Genomic DNA, 19,249 nt, shown 5'->3' with positions numbered 1-19,249 from the left:
ATTTTGCACCATGTGTATCCTTGCCAGAGGGCAACTACCCATCCTTTTCTGATTAGTCATTTTTCCATTAACCTTGATGTCGGGTCAGCAAGAACTAATGATGTTTTAAGCTCACCTGCCAAGGCGTATTGAAAAGACCATCGCTCTATAAGGGCAGGGATCAATAACACAATTGACAAATGCAGGAAGCAAAGACTAGGACTAACTGGCAGGTTTTGACAGTCATGTTGTATCAATAGAGACGAGTTGGAAATTAGTTCTGTCAGTGATTGATTCCTCTGTGTGCTGACCATAGTGACCTACCTCATCAGGCATGGATATGATGTTCACACTGACCACCTGTTCAGACAGGACGGACTCAGAGTGGATGCGGTTGAGTCGGGTTCGAAGTTCTGCGTTTTGGGACAGGGCCTGGATAATGAATGATGCCATTAATTTCCCAATTGCTATGGTAAATCATGCATTTATATGCTTACAGAGCTGTTCCTACCATGGTGAAGTGCACTGCATGTGTGTTGAGCATATTTTAAAAATACAGTGACTACAAAAAAAAAAAAAAAAAAAAAACTCAAAAAAATCCACCACAGGGATTAAACATGTGGTGACATCAGCAGTTCCCTCTGTAGCTGTTCCTGCCATCACTTTCTACTATCTACTTCTAAGAGCTTAGCCTTTAAAACCTGACCTCCAGCCTTCACAACCATTGTCACAAACACTTCCAATTAGGAACAAAACGGAGATAAAGCAGCTGACACATTTCACCAAAATGATGTCAACTCTTAGCAGAGGCACAGTCCAATTAAATCATTGGGGTAGAGAGACAGCCCTAAGGAGCTGAGTTAATGAACTGTACGGCACGTTCTCTCCCTCTCTCCAATTAATGTGGGAAAAGATGATTGGAGTTTCACAACTCACTTGAGCCTGTTTGTATCTCCACATATTTCACTTATAATTGTGATCACAGTGACTGCAAGGAATCAGATGTGCCTTTTGTGTTTTGCTGTACTTCCCACAATTATGTACACACAGTATCTTTTACAATGACAAATACAAAATGGGTATAATTAAAATGCAAATACCCAGATGTTTCCCCACTAATGCCCTTATCATTTCTACTAATATTATGCTCCATCAGCATCAAAGAAGGCATGTAGATTATTCAGCAGCCAAATGTCTATAGCAATAGTTAAGATGACCTAACCTGTACCAGCAGCAGGGGCTTGTAAAGAGGCATTATGTTGAATGTTTGAAGGTAGTTCACTACCTGTGACAGAGACTTCCTGAGGGTGTTGATCTGGGCTGATTGGCCTGACTGCTCCTGGTCAGACAGAATCTGTTTGATCTTTTCTTTCTCTATGGCCACTGTGTTGAAGGCTGACTTCAGCAGAGAGTGCACTGCACAAAGAGAGACAACAGGAAGCGGTATCCTATGCATTACTACAACTGAAATTAAAAACATTAGACTCTACTGCTGAAATACATTCTGAAACAGTGAAATCGACATAATTTGAACAGCTGGAAAACAGGAAACACAGCATGGCCTGTGAATTAACATATTAACGCACCCACACTCAATTTCAGCTTGGTCAAATAAACCCCAGGGCTGCAGTCATGCGTGTTGCCTGTGTACCTTTCTGGGCAATGGTGCAGAAGTCCTCCTGCAGTTTAATGTAGTCGCTAGCACACTCTATGCTGTCTGCCAGCCGTGAGACGGGGGTCTGATAGTCCACTAGCTCGGCACAGAGGTTAGGGTTGGAGGCGTGTAGGCGGACAGGGGACATACTGGAGGACATAGAGACCTGGGCGAGGAAGAAGACAAGAGAAAACCAGTGTCTCTTAGTTGGGACGCACAAGGCTGCAGGAGATGTGGTGCTACTGCTGGTAGCTAGCAATACATTTTTACAATACCATTCTGCCTGTTTAGGGATTGACATTGTGACATATGATGCAGAGAATTTCATAGTATTTCGAGACATCATTCTTTTCTCATTCCCTTTTCTGAAAATATCCGATTTTAATTCACTTTGAGGAGAACCACCACCAAATCACCAAATAATATCCGAAAAAATAATATCCTCCCCCTTATTTATCTGCACCTGATGAGTCACCCATCTAATATTGGTACTCTCCCTCAGGTAGTCTAGTGAGGAGGAAATGGATTCTGTGAAAGTTAATCTACCCAAGAACTTCACAGTGATAACAATGAATCGCCAGGAAGGAAAAGGCTTTTTAAACGTTTCCTTGAGCATGCAGGGCAGTTTAAAAAGCAACGGCCTATGAATTCACAGCACAACTAGCCTTTTCCAGAAGCACCCATTAGCATGTTTGGCAGAGCGTGGGGAAGTTAGTGAAGGTGGAAAATCTTTATTGAGGCCAAGACACAGTACAACAATATCAAGCACCAGGTGCAGTGTGGACTAATGAAAGCAGTGAAACAACAAAGACAATAGAGCAATACAGTAGAAGAAAAAAAAATCTCACAGTCTCAGCTGTGTATAACTAACTGTTCAAATGACCCTTTCGTGGTGGAAAAAAACAGGATTGGGTTTATTTCTCTGACTTTTTAACTGTTGCTTCGTCCAGATTGAGCATGTAGGGGTTCAATGTCTTGCTCAAGGGCATTTTGGCTAGACATTCAGGCTGACACAAACCTGTGACAAGTCTACTTTGAATGTTTCCGGTGCTCTTAGATAGCTCCTCTGTACAATAAAGGCTTTTTGCCATAAGGACACTGGATTCTGAATGTGGCTAAGAACTACAATGTAGTACCAAATGTGTGTGTGTGTGTATTTATGTGACAGTAACAGGGTGAAAATCTGAAAAAAGAGGTACCTGAAGTTGGAATTTTGCATCTTTGCCGACACTTTTTGTTCTCCATCTTCTGTTCAAGCGCTTTTCTTTCTTTGACAATTCTACACAATTGGTCTACGTGGCACACGTGGATCAAAATATGCAAAATGTGGTTAATAAGGACAAACACTCACAAACAAAGCAGAAGTTAAGACAAACTTGATTGCAGTGAAATGGGAGAAGGCAACATTCCCACAAATGAGCTGCAAACACAATTTCAAGGCCAACACAATGTATGAGTTAAAAAAAAAAATACAATTCAGGCCAAATGATAATGTGAGAAAATGCAATTTGACAGATAGTGATCAGTTATTGAGAAGCAGGCAGGTGTTGCTGTAGGCAAGGTCTAGAGAGGTGATGAAGGTGACTGCTGAGATTATAACGACACGCACACCTTCATCATTACCTGGGTAATACAGGTCTCAGAATCACACCCGCAGATTGCACATACATACACACCCACCACCCATAACGTACTGCAGAAACAGGCTTCTGCCTCAGAAAGAACAGGAAATCCAATGAGACTGAGCTCTATCTTCACCTGCTCTCTGTATCTGTGTGTGTGTGTGTGTGTGTGTGTGTGTGTGACTGCGAGTGCTTCAGTATATGCACACATGTCTATGTGCGTGTGTATGCATGTGTTACCATTTTACCTGCATGTCAGTGAAGTTGGGTGCTGACTGTGTCCTTTGTAGAATCTCCAGACTCTGCAGAAGCCTGCTCAGCTCAATCAGATTAGACTGACAGCGTGCAAGCTCTGAAAACACACACACACACACACACACACACACATTAGGGAATGGTCATCACTGTGAGCGATACTGTAAAGAATTAGACAAAACTGTCCATCATATGCAAATCTTTATCATGACAGCAAATTATTATTAGATTATTGGGCTAGAAGCCAAACTTAATTCTGACACATTTCTAGTCTCGTCTCCAGTCTGGCTACTGTTAAGTCGACTAAATCTCTGATGCTACTATTCACTGACTCTGTCACTATTTATAGGCCTCACACTTTATTGCCTGCTTGTATTACACATGATACTCTCCAAGCACTTTCTTTTAGCAATCATAAATTTTGCGAATAGGTGAATGAATATTTGGCACTGGAATTTGAGGAAATGTTATTCTACTGCAGCATGCACACACTTACTAAAGCAAATCTGTCCAATGACAGGATCACAGATTCTGCTCAGTAAACTGATTCCTTTAGACTGACATACAGAGAAAACAGACTTGATTCCCTCAGTGATGTTTCATTCTGTTATGTTGTCAACCTTCACTACAAAGAATTAAGTTTTAGCTACTGATTTTTCAAGAGCTTTTGGTCAGACTTCATCATTGTGATTTGCTTGAGAAATTGGGCATTTGACAGATATTCCAGTCACAAAATTCACTGATTAAATTCCTACCACTAGGAGCTGACTATAATCAGATTTGTTCCCAGTACAAGAAGGCACATCACATTGCTGCTGGTCACATTAGCCTACTGGATGAGATCCTTGTAAGGTTGCAGGGATCAGGAAGTACGTACCCTCTGCACACTTGTCCATCTCCTCTGACTCCTGGAGCCAAGCAGCGACTTTGCTCTGGCCATTACTGTAGGAGGCAGGCAGGCTGCTGCTGCTGCTGCTGCTGGGGGCCACCGCCTGCCATGGCAAGCTGCAGGGCTTGGACTGTTGCAAGGTGATACAATAAACAGACACAGAGGACACATTACTGGTTTACTGCATTATACAGCTCCATTTTGTTGGACACAAATCTTAACAATAATGCCTGGATTACATGCAACCCATTTGAATCATATTGTTGGCAAGGAAAACACAGCTTTTGAATCAATCTGGGTAGAAAAAGTGAATCCTGAACTACTACCAGCACTATGCTTTTGAGCAAGGCACTTCACCCACCCCCAGCTGCTGCAGTACAGCTGTTCAGCAGCCAAGAGTACACCACTAGTTCGTCTGGATGGCTCTTACTCATTAGTACTATATACGTGAGGACAGTGTAAATTGGCCTGCTCTGTCCACACTCTGTCATTGGTATGTTTTTATCAATAAGGCCATTCGAAGGTAGACTCAAGAAGAAAGTGAAAACACTCCCACACTCACAGAAATAGACTCTGCATCTTTGACTAAAAAGACAAAATACAGATGCAGAGTCTATTCCTGTGAGTGTAGGAGTATTTTCACTTTTTTCTTGAGCCTACCGTGAATGGTCCTTTTAATAAGCACATACCAATGACCAAGCCTGTGTATGGACACAACAGGCCCATGTCTTCCTTTCTCCTTGAAGTTCGTTAAAGGGCGTTACACCCAGCACCATGGCCTGAGAAGGTTTAGGAGAGTGCTTTTCATTTGCTGCTTTGGCATTCTAGGTAGACTCCGATGTTATTTATCTGTCCCAAAAACCTGGCATTCATGGAGCAGGAAGGCATTCATTCATGTTTTTTGCTCCCTCTGCCTGGAACAGCCTGCAGAATTAGCTTTAACCCCAGGTCCTATTAATCTCACTGAATCTAATTCCCATGAGGGGCATTGTAAAATTTATGGAATCAAAATCTAAAGATACTTGTAAATGTTTTATGTGACATTATGATTATATTTTGCCCGAGGACTTTGTATTGCACTTGTAGACTGACTGTCTTGATAGATGTTTCATGTTGGGTCTGGACCTAGTTTATGTACAGTTTTAGTTTATGTACTGCTGCCCTTCTTGGCCAGGTCTCTCTTAAAAAAAAGATTTTAAAATCTCAGTGGGACTACACTGGTTAAATAAAGGTTAAATAAATAAAAATAAAAACTCTATAAATATAAGGCAGGGTGTTGCTGGGAAAGAATATGCTCAGCTAAATTAAAACAACAACAACAACAACAACAACAGACACCTTGCCTAAATTCTTGCCATAATAACAATGATATATTACGATTAATTTGTTATGCTAATTGGTCCATTAAGTAGCTAATTAATGCATTAATTAGTAAATATTTTTATGTGGGCATAATTGTTTTTTCATAACACATAGGTGGTCCACATCTTAAAGTATTACGGAGTTGATATGCAATTCATGCAGAAAGGTGCTCCAAAATCACATCATCTGCTCTCTCCACCTGTATTATACTTCAGTTATTTTCACAGGCATGTGTCTGCCCACAGATAGAGAATCCACCATGACAACATAATATCTGGAATGCCATGGTGCTGGGACATAAAACTCCATTTACATATCACAGGTTGGATAAGTTGCCTCAGCTTTCTAAAGTCTGTGCCACACACAAAACTGGGAAACCTTGATTTTCTTCCTCTGAAAGCAAAGTCTTTGATGTAGCAGTAATTCTCACTCTACGATTGGAGCTCTAAGCTCAGAATCCGGAGCCTTGTCATCAAGTCTAATGGCCTGAGTCAGGCGGAGAGCTACCCTCCCAGGAGACCCCACACTGGCTGCCTGCTCACATTTACACACAGTCCAGACACATCCACGTGGGCCAGCATTTCACACTGTGCTCAGAACGATCTAGACAAACATGCCTGTCTGTTATCTTAATGATCTGGATACAATTACCTGTCCAATCTGCATTACTGCATCAGACAGATATCTATTTACACATTCACAGACAACAGTCTAGTAATTAGCCATGTAATGTAGAGACCAATACAGAACCATACTGACACGGTGAGGCTAGAGACTGCCTCACAAAGCTGAGTTCTTTAGATGAAGACTGCAAAGTAAACTTTTTTTAGTAAACATTTTTTTTTTTGAGAGCATTCTAATTAAGTATACAACCTGTTTGTATAACCTGTCTGTACAGAAGTGGAACTGTTACATTAAGGTGCCCAGAAATAAAATACTACATACTGCAAAGTGATAGGTATGAAGCTGACAGGCCTGGATAACCAAGGTAGCAAGTAAAGAAGCAGAGAAAATCCTCTTTGACCAGATAAAGTCTGCCTGCCATCATTTGTTCAGTGAGTTATACTTCCTCACTTCTGGATGCTGCTTTGGTGCCCCAGCTCCCAATAAAACAAGTCTAGGCAATCCTTCATTCCCTATGCCATATCCCTACTGAATAAGTAATTGCACTCTGCTCAGAGGAGAGGCTACTTTTAAGCTTCGTACACAGTAGTAGTTTGAATCATTTTCTAACTACTACTGCATATCACTTTTATAGCTGCAGTTTTAACAGGTTGTGACAACATTTTAGGTTTCCAGTGCATCTTTATAAAATAAGAAAAATGCCTTTCTTTCCCGATGCCATTCTAATGAGTAATGCAACCAGTTTCCACATAGGAACGTAGAAAGTGAGCTGACCGAGTTCTTCCATTCCCTTCTAAGTTGATACAGCTTCCCAACCTGAGAAAACAACTAAGCATACTGTGCTAAGAGGGGTTGGCGGGTTGCACCTTGGCCTCATGTCCCACGGTGGGTGCTGGCTGTGGGGACTCCATAGCAGCTGGGGGAGGAAACGTTCTCATGGTGGCCTCCCGCGGAGATCGAACAATCTCATTCTGCCGGTAAAGCCGGTGATGGCGCAACTTGGACACCCAGGCATCAAAGATGTCTTGGGACTTGACCTGTGAGGATGAGGAGAGATGCGTCTGAGTGTTGTACCTGAGGTGGGATGACACAGGCCCTGTCTCGTTTGTTGACATGAAAATATTGACTTTCCCTCCCATTTCACCTTTAGGTGGTAGATATGCTCCTCAGTGTCCAGGTCAATGCGACGAGCCTTCTTCTTGATGGACATCACTGAGAGGCCAACATCGATGCTGCCATGCAGTTTGCCTTTCTGGATCTGGACAAGTGAAATAGGTAACAAAAATTTCCTTTCAAATTTTGAGCTGAAAAACACAAAGTCCCAACCAACAATCATATTCAATCTAATAGTATTATGGAACAATGAACAAAGTAAAACTGGCCAGTTCAGAAAGCTTTAAGCTGAAATCTGTAATCTTCTGTATGTCGTTGCCCCATGGCAGCAAGCTATAGCAAAGATTGGGGAGCATCTCATCTCTAGCAGAGTGAAAGTCATCAAACAACCAGGTAACATGAATGAACACAGTCTTTACTGTAGTGTTGAAATGTTGAAAGCAACTTACACACACGCTGCTCTATTTCTCTCTTTGAGGTTGTCCAAAGATTATTTTCCATGTAAGGCTGGCTAATCTGTCTGTATGAGACTGTAACTGGAGCATTTGTGGTTGATTAATCTGGTTTATAGCATCATATCTGTTTTGAACAGACCTTATTTGTATGGTCAACCACAACAGGTGCGACCCAACAAGTCGATAAATGCTTTCAACATTCAAAACAGCAAAGTGTGGAGAGAGTCTCCGGCCATGGGCTAAATGTGCCTGTTTTAGAGTTTTAAAATGCTCTATCATATAAATGGATACCATAATAATATATTAGTACATTTTTTTTCAATTCCAAGTTTTAGCTGTAACACTACATGAACAAATTACTGCAAATCGCAGAGTTCTCGGTGATCTCAAGAACTCATTTAAACGCAGACTCAGTTTAATTCTTTGCGATAAAGGGCATTTTATAATGTGTCACAACTGTTAACACGGCAATTTCTGTCAGTTAACTTGCAGATTTCCTGCAGAGTGACATGGTGAGCTGAAACACAATGAACAACATGACCCTTGTTGCAGCCATTTCTGCTGACTCATTGCCATGCCAGGCTGATACCAGGCCAGGCTGCCCTCTGTCTCTGCCGTGGGTCTTAGTCAGGGTTACTTACATCAATGGGGGACTTGGAGTACTTCAGGATACCATTGTCCAGAACAAAAAAACGCTGTGGAAAAGATAAAAACAAAAATAATGTGTTTGTGGTAAAAAAAAAAAAAAAAAAAAGCAGAAATTTGCAAGGCAGAGGTGGCATGCAGATTACATTATCTGAGCAATGGTGAGACTGAATCTGAAATTTATTTTGCAAACTGAATACAATTATGAAGATGTCTACATTTTCTTTTCTCTCAACAGTAATTAGCTATATGTGACTGTCTGCGGTTTATTTGGTGTTGTGTTCAAATGTGCTTATTCAAGAGGTTTGGGTAAACCACAATTAGGCTACTGCTGCATTTTACTCTATAAGGAGGAAAGGCAAAAGAAACATGCAATAGTTGCTTAAGGAAGAAGAAAAGGGAGGGTTACGGAAGTTGGAAAGAGAAGGGGAACTTCGATTTAGCAACAACACTTCACCAGACACGGGTTGTTTAACATTCTAACGGCAGCTGTATTTGAAAGTGTTTTTCCACCAGAGACATTGATTCCAGCGAACAAAAGTGCTGTGTCTTGTTTTGCTACTGAGTCCTACCTTATGCCAGCCTTTCAGGGGCCATTTCCGCTTCTTCAGCATGAAGCCCTCATGTTTATCTGGCCGCTGGACGTTGCTCTGACCGATTTTCAGCCCCTCAATGATTTCCCAGCTGTCTGCCTCCTAGGGAAAAAATAAAAATACAGTGCAGTGTCAAAACTAATCCAATCAGTCCTCCACAACTAGAAAAATAGGAGAAGCATGGGCTTTAATAGAAAATAGATGTTCTCATCATACCCACAGTGTGATACGCAGTGGAAAACAACAGAAATACACCGCACAATTCTTTATTCTTTGACTTTACTACACATTTTAGAGAAATACTGCCCCATTCAAATTCCTCCTGCACCCTCAGCATTTCCACTCCATTAGCTTTCTCCTGACTCTGCTCTTCCTGCTTCTGGTGGGTCTGCAAATCAAAGGGACGCCTCTGGAGTGGAGGGACAGTAGGGTCAAGTGGGGACAGGTATGACATCATACCATCGTCCCTTTTGGGGCACACAAAGCATCATGGCAACACAGCTGGGATGAAAGCAAAGTTGAATAGCTGGGAGCAAATAATGATCGTTACCACCCTGCTGTGCTGAGAGTGTTTTTCCCCACCTTGAAGGGATCTTGCGTTGTATTGTTCACTCTGTAACATATTTGCACAGCTTGGCGGTGTTATATGCATGCATTGTGTTTGTTTATGTCATTTGTGATTTTTAAATCTGGCTGCAACCAAATTTCCCCCAGAGGGATTGCAGAGTTTGACTTGAACTGACTTGACTTCACTTTGGTATGTGCAAGCATGTTTGTTTGTGTATCTAAGTGTATCTGACTTCAAAGATTTTAACGCTTAAGGGAAACAAATCTATTCTAAGATACTGTTGTGCTTTTATATATCATCAATCTGTGATGCTCAAAGTGTTCCAGGAGTTATTTTGTGATGAAGTGTTGCAATTTACTCTGTTTGATGAACCCGCTTTATCTCAACCTGCCTCTTTTACTTCAGCACAGTGATTTTCTACATTTCCTCAAAGGCCTTTCAACGAGGCCCTGAGATCAAGCGCAAACTTGTTGTATTCAGCTGTGGGTAATACAAGCAGATGGAGAGAGCAATAATGATAGGGAGTGGAATGAGAGGCTTTCCAGCAGAGAAAAAGTTGCACCCCTCACTCAAATTCATTGGGCTCTAGTTTCCCGGCGCAGCGCAGGGTGGCGCAGTGAGGCGCACCCCGCGCAGAGCTAGTTTCGACCAGCGCAACGCGCGAGGCGAACGGTTTCCAAGTTTCGCAGACGGATCTGCGCCGAGATGGGAGTGCCATCTCGGCGCAGCAGGGGGAGGTGTCCACAGATTCAGCTTGGCGCAGTGACAGTTTCGTGCCAAAAGGCTTCGCCGAGGTGCGCCAAAAGCTCGCCTCCTGAAACCACGTCTACTTTCGGCGCAAGGCGCAGCGTGGCTGGCGCAGTGGAAGTTTGGCTCACAGGCGGGCAGTGCGCACACGTCACCACAACCTCACAGATTGTCAGACACATTAACAATGCAATAAATACCCACAAAAACCACTATTCAATGCTACTATCTCAATCAGCACATAAATGTATCTCCATATCGACTGTCCCATCACAACTGATGTCAGATCAAAGGAGATTGGCACCGTCTGAAATCCAACCTGATCACCTGTCAGTCAAACAATGTGTCCCGTACAGTGATGTCTTTTTTCCAGTCATGGTGTCTGGCGCTGCTCCTGTTAACTACACAGTTTTTCTTCCATATATATTTAAATATTCCACTCTGGGTTTTCCTTATACGGTAATCACCGGACTATGACTGGTAAAATCTGCCAAAGTCCGGTAATTTTTAAATGTCCAGTGAAAATATTCACAATTTGAATTTTATTAAAACAGTCAATTTCCACGTAATTTTATTTATAATTAAAAAAAAAAAATAGACTGCGTGATCCCTGTCTCCGGTGTACCAGAGGGAGAGAGAGGGTTTTTTTCTGCAGAACCGGATCAAAACAGCGCAGCGAAGTCGCCTGGGGGAGAACAAGGTCACAAGACTGATGCACATTGCAAGTTGCGGAGAGACACTTGAGACTTTTGATTTTAATTCAGCTGCTGAATTAAGTTTTTATTGCATCTATTTGATTTCAAGTTGGCAGCACGCCGCGTTATTAAAATGATATGAGCCCGTTTTTTTGTTTGCAAATTGTAGTTGCAATTGTATGCAATGTTCATGTTAAAAGAGCACAGGCTTGTGCAATATTTATTTATTTATTTTAGACGTTACGCACGTGAGTCAATTGACGGCACTAATTTTATTTGATACAGCCTACTTTTCAGTAAAAAGATTACGCTATAAATTGACATGCCTTGATATCATTCTTATATAGCCTGCATATAATTTTAAGCTCAGTAAATTCAGTTAATATTTGACCGGAATTTCAAACATTTGTCCGGTAAATTGAAAACCTGCCGGTCACGTTGTCCGGTGCCAATTTTTTCTAACGGAAACCCTGATTTGCCCTGCGATGGACTGGCGACCTGTCCAGGGTGTTTCCTTGCCTTCGCCCTATGAGCGCTGGGATAGGCTCCAGCACCCCCCCGCGACCCTAGTGAGGATAAGCGGTTTAGAAGATGAATGAATGAATGAAACCCTGATTCCACACAAATCGAAAATGTAAAATGCATCGGTTCCTTGCCAGACACTGGGCGTTTAGAACAGCGAATGTAAAAGCTTTCATGAACCGGATTTTGTTTTAATCTCTAGTGTGTTGTTGCATCAGTAAGTGATGGAGTCGAAAGTTGCAAAACAAACATGTAGGCTATTTATATGAATATGGCGAGGATTATCCTTTGAGGTAAAAACATTCATTAAAAATGGGGGCTTCACAGTAAAATTTATATTTGCTCGTAAAAATCAATAACTTTAACAGACGGTGACAGAGCTGGAAAAAGAGATGCGAGGCAGGCAGGTAATGGAAAGACAGGGGACTCAGGAAGACGAATTTAAGGATAGATGCATGGATGGATGGATGGGTGGTTAGATGGATGGGTGGACAGATGGATGGCAGGTAGCTCCAGCAACATTGCAGCAGCCAAGACTGGCCTCACTGAGTGTGTGATGCGGCTGCTCTCTTCGTCCATGTCAAATGTGTAGACTACCACTACGCCTTCGCGCAGCGCATTTTAAAGGTGAGGACAGGGACTCATTTGATTGGTTTAAAGTGAATCGGCTGTGTCAAACCCACACCACCCCTTCTCTCCTCCCTTGCGCCAGTAGGAGGAACGGCGCAGTAGATGCGCCAAGGCGCACGGCGTGCCAAGCTTGCAAAATCCACTTGGTCACACCCAGTTCGCCAGGTCTGCGAAACTAGAGCCCATTGTGTCTAAGGAATGCACTCTAGGGGCTCTAGTTTCCCAGCGCAGCGCGGGGTGGCGCAGTGAGGCGAACCCCACGCAGAGCTAGTTTCGACCGGCGAAGCGGGAGAGGCGAACGGTTTCCAAGTTACGCAGGCGGAGGTTCGCCGAGATGGGAGTGGCGGCGCAGCGGCGGGAGGTGCCGACAGATTCGGCTTGGCGCAGTGACAGTTTCGTGCCAAAAGGCTTCGCCGAGGTGCGCCAAAAGCTCGCCATCTGAAACCACGTCTACTTTCAGCGCAAGGCGGAGCGGAGCTGGCGCAGTGGAAGTTTGGCTGCCTGGCGCACATCACCAAAACCTCACAATCAGCACAAACGGTGCCAATCTCCTTTGATCTGACATCAGCTGTGACGGGACAGTTGATATGGAGATATATGTATGTGCTGATTGTGATCGTAGCATTGAATAGTGTTTTTTGTCAGTATTTATTGCATCGTTCATGTGCCTGACATTCCGGGAGCCTGCCTGTGAGGTTTTGGTGACGTGTCCGCACTGCTCGCCAGTCTCCGCTCCACGCCTGTCTCCTGAGCTCCGCTCCGCCTGTGGCAATAGACCTCCATGTCAGCTGTGTAAACTTTCATTACGCCTTCACGCAGCGCATTTTAAAGGCGAGGACAGGGGCTCATTTGATTGGTTAAATGTGAATCGGCTGTGTCAAACCCACTCCACGCCTTCTCTCCTCCCCTCCGCCGGAAGGAGGGACGGCGGAGTACTTGCGCCACCGAGCACGGCGTGCCAAACTTGGAAAATCCGCCTGGCCACACCCAGTTGGCGAAGCGCATCTGCGTTACGCCCCCGCCTCGCCTGGTCTGCGAAACTAGAGCCCTAGGGCTGCACCATGTCTCATCAACTTTGCATGGTTTGTTCTCCCTGTGCTTTTGGAAGTTGTATATAAAATCAATGTTTCCTTTGTCTTAAACAGTAAGGAATGTATGCATGCATTGACTGTTTAAGTATTTTGCCAGGCTGTATAATATTTGTATGCATCTTTCTATGTTATGATGCATCTTTACATTATTTTCACTGGGATGTTCACTTGTACATAGAGTTCTATCTGTGAATGAAGGTGTGTGTGTGTGTGTGTGTGTGTGTGTGTGTGCAGTTGAAAAATTGCACTGGCTAAAGCGTCTATATGTAGAACATCAGCATCATGCACTTGTGTGAAAAAGTAAAATGTTGATATTAAAATCTGAAATGTCCTAATTCAAACATCCAAAAAATAAATAAATACAATATGGGGGAAAAAAATTACATTTCAATATTGTTTTTCCTGCGATACATATTGCCATATGAAAAAATACAGGAAATTTCACCAGATACATGCAATGTGTTATTCATATACAGAAATAAAATTCACGATCATAGTTTTCATCATTTGGCCAGTAAACACTGACACAATATATTGTGTAGTGCTAAACTGCATTCTGGTCTGTTGAGGTTAGAGAAGTTAGCATTGCTGACTCTTCTCGCCATGTGTGGTTGAATTTCAGCGTACTGATGATATATCTGGAAAGAAACACTCTTTGATTCTTCATTGCTGACACAAGGCTGGTGTGCTTGAAATATTAAGTGAGATCATGCCATCAAAGCTTGGCCAGTTGTGCACAGGAAAAAGAAAAATACACCTCCAAACAATAAAATGGAGCCAAAAATGCAACGTGTCTGGCCAGCAGCTGTAATGATGGTAAAGTGTGGTGGATTTTGCCTTTAGTACCTGAATTAGTAGCTGCAGATCTGCGGAGGCAATAAGACATTACCATGCACGACTTCCCACACAAAACAAACAATAGGCTGTGGCTCTTCACCACAGCGAGTGATGTTACTACCATCAGGACGGCTCTTTGAGTGTGTAGCGGAAGACACCTGACCTTGGTTTGCAGGACTCCTAACAAATGGCGACAACAGCTTGTTTAATCAAATGGCCAAGCAAGTGGGTCGGAGTGGTAATGAGGTCACACTCTCCCACATCCGCTGCAACCCTTCATTCCAGCAGCCGCCTGCAAGCATGGAGGGGGAGAATCTACAATTTATTAGAATATCTAACTCACCCTCCAAAGCAATCATATCATATAAGCTTGTGATCTCCATACTAGGCCTCATTATACTGAGAGGGATAAGGTCACTCTCAGCTGAGCAAGTCAACTGTATAATGGTGCCATAATGCCAGTGAATGGGTCAATACTGTATATCAATCCACCTTCATTTAAAACATAATAGTCTTAGACATGCTGAGCCCCCTCTCCCTCAGCTAATAAAAGGCAATCCTCCACCTAGCTTCCTGTGTATTATAAAAACATAACAAAGAGAGATTCAGCTGTCTAAATTGATAAATCGATGATGCACTAAAAGGATGTGCCATGCTGCAATATTGATAACCCCTTACCTGAGCATCTTTATAAGAACCTAACCATCTAAAGATATAAATCAACAAATTCTTTATGAGGAACAGTCAACACAACGTCTGGCTTCAATTCAGTATCAAAACACCGAACTATACGCTCAAGTAGAAATTACTCTACGGTGACAGGATGTTTTGGTTATCCGACACTGACCGCAGAGCTGAAGAAGACAAAAGGGCCTCCCTGAACTCTGTTACCTCTCAGCAAAATATTAAAGTATAATCTAAGCCTACTTTGTTGAGTCTGTTGGTTTGATATTGGATGACTGCTTACCACAGCAGCACATTTTGCTTAACTCTCTCTATGTGATTTTTACTGTATTTTGCCTTTGTACTTTATGTTATATACAGCATTGTCTGCAACTTTTAAGTTTGTTTTAAGTTGCTTTCTTTGCCACGTCTCACTTGAAAACACAGGTCTTTATCTCAGTGGAAATGCATGGTTAAATAAATGTTAAAGAGATAGTCTGGATTTATTGACAGAACTTGGTCAGGCTTACTTTCTACCAGTGATATCGATGCATGGACCTTCTCTCCAGAGGCGAGCCCCATGGTTAGAGATGTGGCTAATTGACCGAGTGAGCAGGTAGCTAAATGAAAAGCAGTCTGCTAATAGCTAACATTACAAACCTCAAGAAGTCTGGCTAAAAACGTTTACACCATCCACAACAAAATGCAGCTACAATAATGTATTCCAATGCTTATGGCTCCCATTAGACTGACACTGTGTCCTGGAACTATTTATTGACTGCAATTCATTTAGCTACCTGCTCGCTCAGACAATTAGCTACAACTCCAGCCACAGGGGATAACGTCCATGCATCAATATCACTTTTATGTCATATCACCTCATGCAAATAGACTATTCCTTTCAGTAAAAAACAAACATTGCTGGACAGCTGGAATACATTCTTGATCATAAGGTTAACTGAGTGCATAATCTATCTTTCAATATCTACATGTGTCAATTTTTTGTACAGTATAGGCCAAATCTTATGGGATCCACCACATGCAGTGACACTCAATACTGTGGCACAGAAGAGTTTTTAATGCTGCAATGAATCAAACTATTACAGGTAAGGTCTCTCCTGAGCAGGAGAAGGACAAACACTCCTTAGAGACACCTTAGGCTAAATCAGCACTATAAATATCAATGCAGCAGCCCAGTTCTGATGGAAGGTTTCTCTTACACATGTGTTTCTCCCACAGAGACTGTTGTGAATGAACTCTGGGGTATCAGCTTCTGCTAGTGGGAGGAGGGCAATAGGACTGATTAGGCTTCCTGGATGCCAATCATAGAAAAACAACTTCCATTTCTATTGTGGTGTTTAGCTTTAGTTTACTCCCAACATAGCAGTGATGTGATAAAAGCAGCAATAAAATCCAATGGTGATTAAAAAGAGAGGCAAATTACTTTAAATTTGTTCTGGAGAGTTTAAAACAAATATAAGAGGCTTATAAAAGCACTGCAGCAGGAAATAAAACAAGGGGGAAAAATAACAAAGGTCAGAAAATGAAAATGAACCAAAAAGCATTCAGTTACAGTTTGATGGGATGGCAGAGACTCAACAGTATATATTTAAGTATGCTAAAACTGAGGCAGCTTTTGAAACAAAGATCACAACATGAGGCTTTTTTTTTTTTTTTTTTTTGAGTTTGTGGGTGTTAATAACAAGAAAAGAAGAAATGGCTAGCCATGACAGGAACTACATACACAACAGAGAGGCATTTTCTCAGTGAATGATGGTGGTTCCTCACAGCTTATTCACAGAGGAACCGAGAACAGCCATTATTTGCTTCACCATAGGAACCATTTGTGTTGTTCCAAAATGGAGGAGTCACCCGATTTATACCAAGCCACTGGGGTGCTCTATGGCTGGCGGAGTGGGGGGCTTAGGGCTGGGCTTGTGGGGGCTAGCTGAGGGTCGATGATGGATGGGGAGGGAGGAGGGAAGTAAAGGAGGTGGAGAGGTGGGTTTGGATGCGCTCATTTGTCAACAAGGGGTAATCTCCAGTGTCTTCCAGCTGTTGATAGTCTCAACGTCTCAACCTGTTAGTCCATCAAGCTGTCATTAGTTTAGAAATGCCTCTCACCTGCTACTGCTGGGGAACCTTAGCTTACATCACTGAGCTTACATCACTGGCAAGAGTGGAGAAATCCCAAGCCTGGTTATATACCTTATTCTAAACACTCTTTCACAATTAGCCTTATGACTTATGCGTTTCGCTAAATTACCAAATAGAAACACTGAAACCATTTGCAACATATATGGGGTCCTGTTGTCCTCATATTGTTCAGGATGTATTTTTAAACTCTCTAAGCTGGCAGCATAACTTTTACCCCAGTGACAAATTCACCCTAAACAGAATGAGCCCTTAACTGACGAACCACCACAAGTACCCACTAATACCTTTTTTACACTGACCTAAAATCCCACTACCACTGAGGTGCAAATGGGTTACCTGCAACAGTCTTAGGTAATTATCAGCTTCACCTCCGATTGTCATACTGTAGGTGTAAACAGGTCACATGGTTGACCTGTTCTGATACTTTTCGTAATGTTAACCTTGCACTTTTGGTGCAAGGTTAAAACAGTGCATGTGTTCTTGTAAAAATAGTAAAAGTCTACCACCATCAACACTGGACAATGAATATTCCAATCAATACACACAGAGATACTTTATTATAATGAGGGTGGATTTCACTGCCACCCTGAGAGATTAGGTATAACCACTGTCTGATGCACAGTCTAAACAGGCCTGATTTAGCTACAGACCTGTGGCAGCCATGTTGAAGCTGCTGGGCCTGCAGGACAGATTTTTTTTTGGCTGATTCAGTGAAAGCATTTATGGCTAACTGAGGGAGGGGAGAGACCGACTGTGCTCCTTACTCTATTCTCTAAGAGGTCAGCAGATGGCAAATGGCCTGTTTAAGTAAAAAACAAGGACAGACCAAAATAAAAATTCATTCATCAAGTAATTTTTTTGAATGCACCAACAATTTGGCCTGTGAGTTACAGATAACAGTTATGCACATGCATAGAAGGAGAAAAATAAAAGAAATTACCATAAAGTACTTTCATAGATCTTTTCAAAAGCTGCTGACATATTCTTTATATGGATGCACATGAAAACCAAGAGAAGATTTAATCAGTAGTAAAAGCAATGTAAAAGCAAATAAAGGCAAGCAGAAAGGGACATTGAGGACAACTGATTAAATGACACTACATAGTCTGTCGAAGTCAGTTTTAAACTCCCCGAGAAGGTCGATCCAAAGTCTAGACGCCCTGATGACAAAAGCCCAATCCCCTTGTTTTCAGTCTTGATTTTGTACTAGTTAGGAGCAATCCCTGCTGAAAACGGTGGTGTCACACATGTCAAACCATTACATTACACACCGCGATAACCTGGACAGAGAATAAAAAAGCTTTGGTGGACAGACTTCCTTGCAGAGAGAGGACACAGATTTATTCTTTTGTCAGTGCCAGTGCTTCATCATTCTTTCATCTCCCATCAGTGCGTTCTGGACATTACCATCAAAACAGATGCTATCTGATCCTGTAGCGGTAGATAATCGCGCCATTGATTTCTTCACTCTCATAAATCCGCCCAGCTGCCTTCAAAGGAGCCATTCCTTAATATCTGCCACAAACACGCTGTGTTTCACATCTATTTCTCTTGATATCTCTAGGCTGAAGACATTTGTATCCTATCTGACCAAGAAATGACCAACAGCTTGAGCACAAATGGATGGCTGCAGTGACACTTTGAATAATCGCATAATATCTTGATCTAGACCGGGGGTTCTCAAAGTTTTGATGCCTCTGGGCCAATTTAAAGACCAAAGAATGGATTGAGGGCTGCCCAAGAATAAATGGAACACAAAATAATTCCAAAATAAATATTTATTTTGATAGCCTATTAGATTAAACATCATGCCAACTGTAGATGTTTTAATGACAAAGGTTCATGTCTACAGTTTATGCCTTGGAATGGTTTGCTGCCAGGAATGTAAAACACAATTTGTAGCTAATGAGGCTAAGACAGATTTGTGAAAACTGGCTGTTGGGCAGTTCAGCCTCCTTGAAATTGTTCAGGTTTAGTTATGCGCTCCTCAACCATGAGGTTGTTGTAAATTTTAGGTTTGTTATCATAATGCCGTTTTATGTTAGACTTCCTGGGCGCTGCAGTCACCTGATGCAGATTGGGTACATCATTTTATTGGACCTGCAAGGTACAAAAAAAAGTAAGCACTGCTCCATTTCTCCTGAAACT

General features: G+C 42.3%; 1 protein-coding gene across 2 annotated transcripts in view; it reads right to left on the bottom strand.

Annotated features, from left to right (window-relative positions):
• osbpl6 (oxysterol binding protein-like 6) overlaps nt 1-19,249 on the bottom strand; it is a 45,670-nt gene that overhangs the window by 12,378 nt on the left and 14,043 nt on the right. The window contains exons 3-12 of one of the 2 annotated variants that reach the window (XM_030080148.1): nt 9,171-9,293; nt 8,595-8,648; nt 7,530-7,643; nt 7,252-7,422; nt 4,388-4,529; nt 3,504-3,607; nt 2,833-2,925; nt 1,631-1,799; nt 1,265-1,395; nt 304-411 (exon numbers count right to left, since the gene is read on the bottom strand). In XM_030080148.1, the coding sequence (XP_029936008.1) occupies nt 304-411; nt 1,265-1,395; nt 1,631-1,799; nt 2,833-2,925; nt 3,504-3,607; nt 4,388-4,529; nt 7,252-7,422; nt 7,530-7,643; nt 8,595-8,648; nt 9,171-9,293 (1,209 nt within the window). The remainder of the gene's footprint in view (nt 1-303; nt 412-1,264; nt 1,396-1,630; nt 1,800-2,832; nt 2,926-3,503; nt 3,608-4,387; nt 4,530-7,251; nt 7,423-7,529; nt 7,644-8,594; nt 8,649-9,170; nt 9,294-19,249) is intronic. The other variant, XM_030080149.1, reaches the window with a different exon arrangement.

Source organism: Myripristis murdjan, chromosome 21 (assembly GCF_902150065.1).
Source record: "Myripristis murdjan chromosome 21, fMyrMur1.1, whole genome shotgun sequence".
Lineage (NCBI taxonomy): Eukaryota > Metazoa > Chordata > Actinopteri > Holocentriformes > Holocentridae > Myripristis > Myripristis murdjan.
This window is presented reverse-complemented; position numbering and strand designations above follow the sequence as displayed.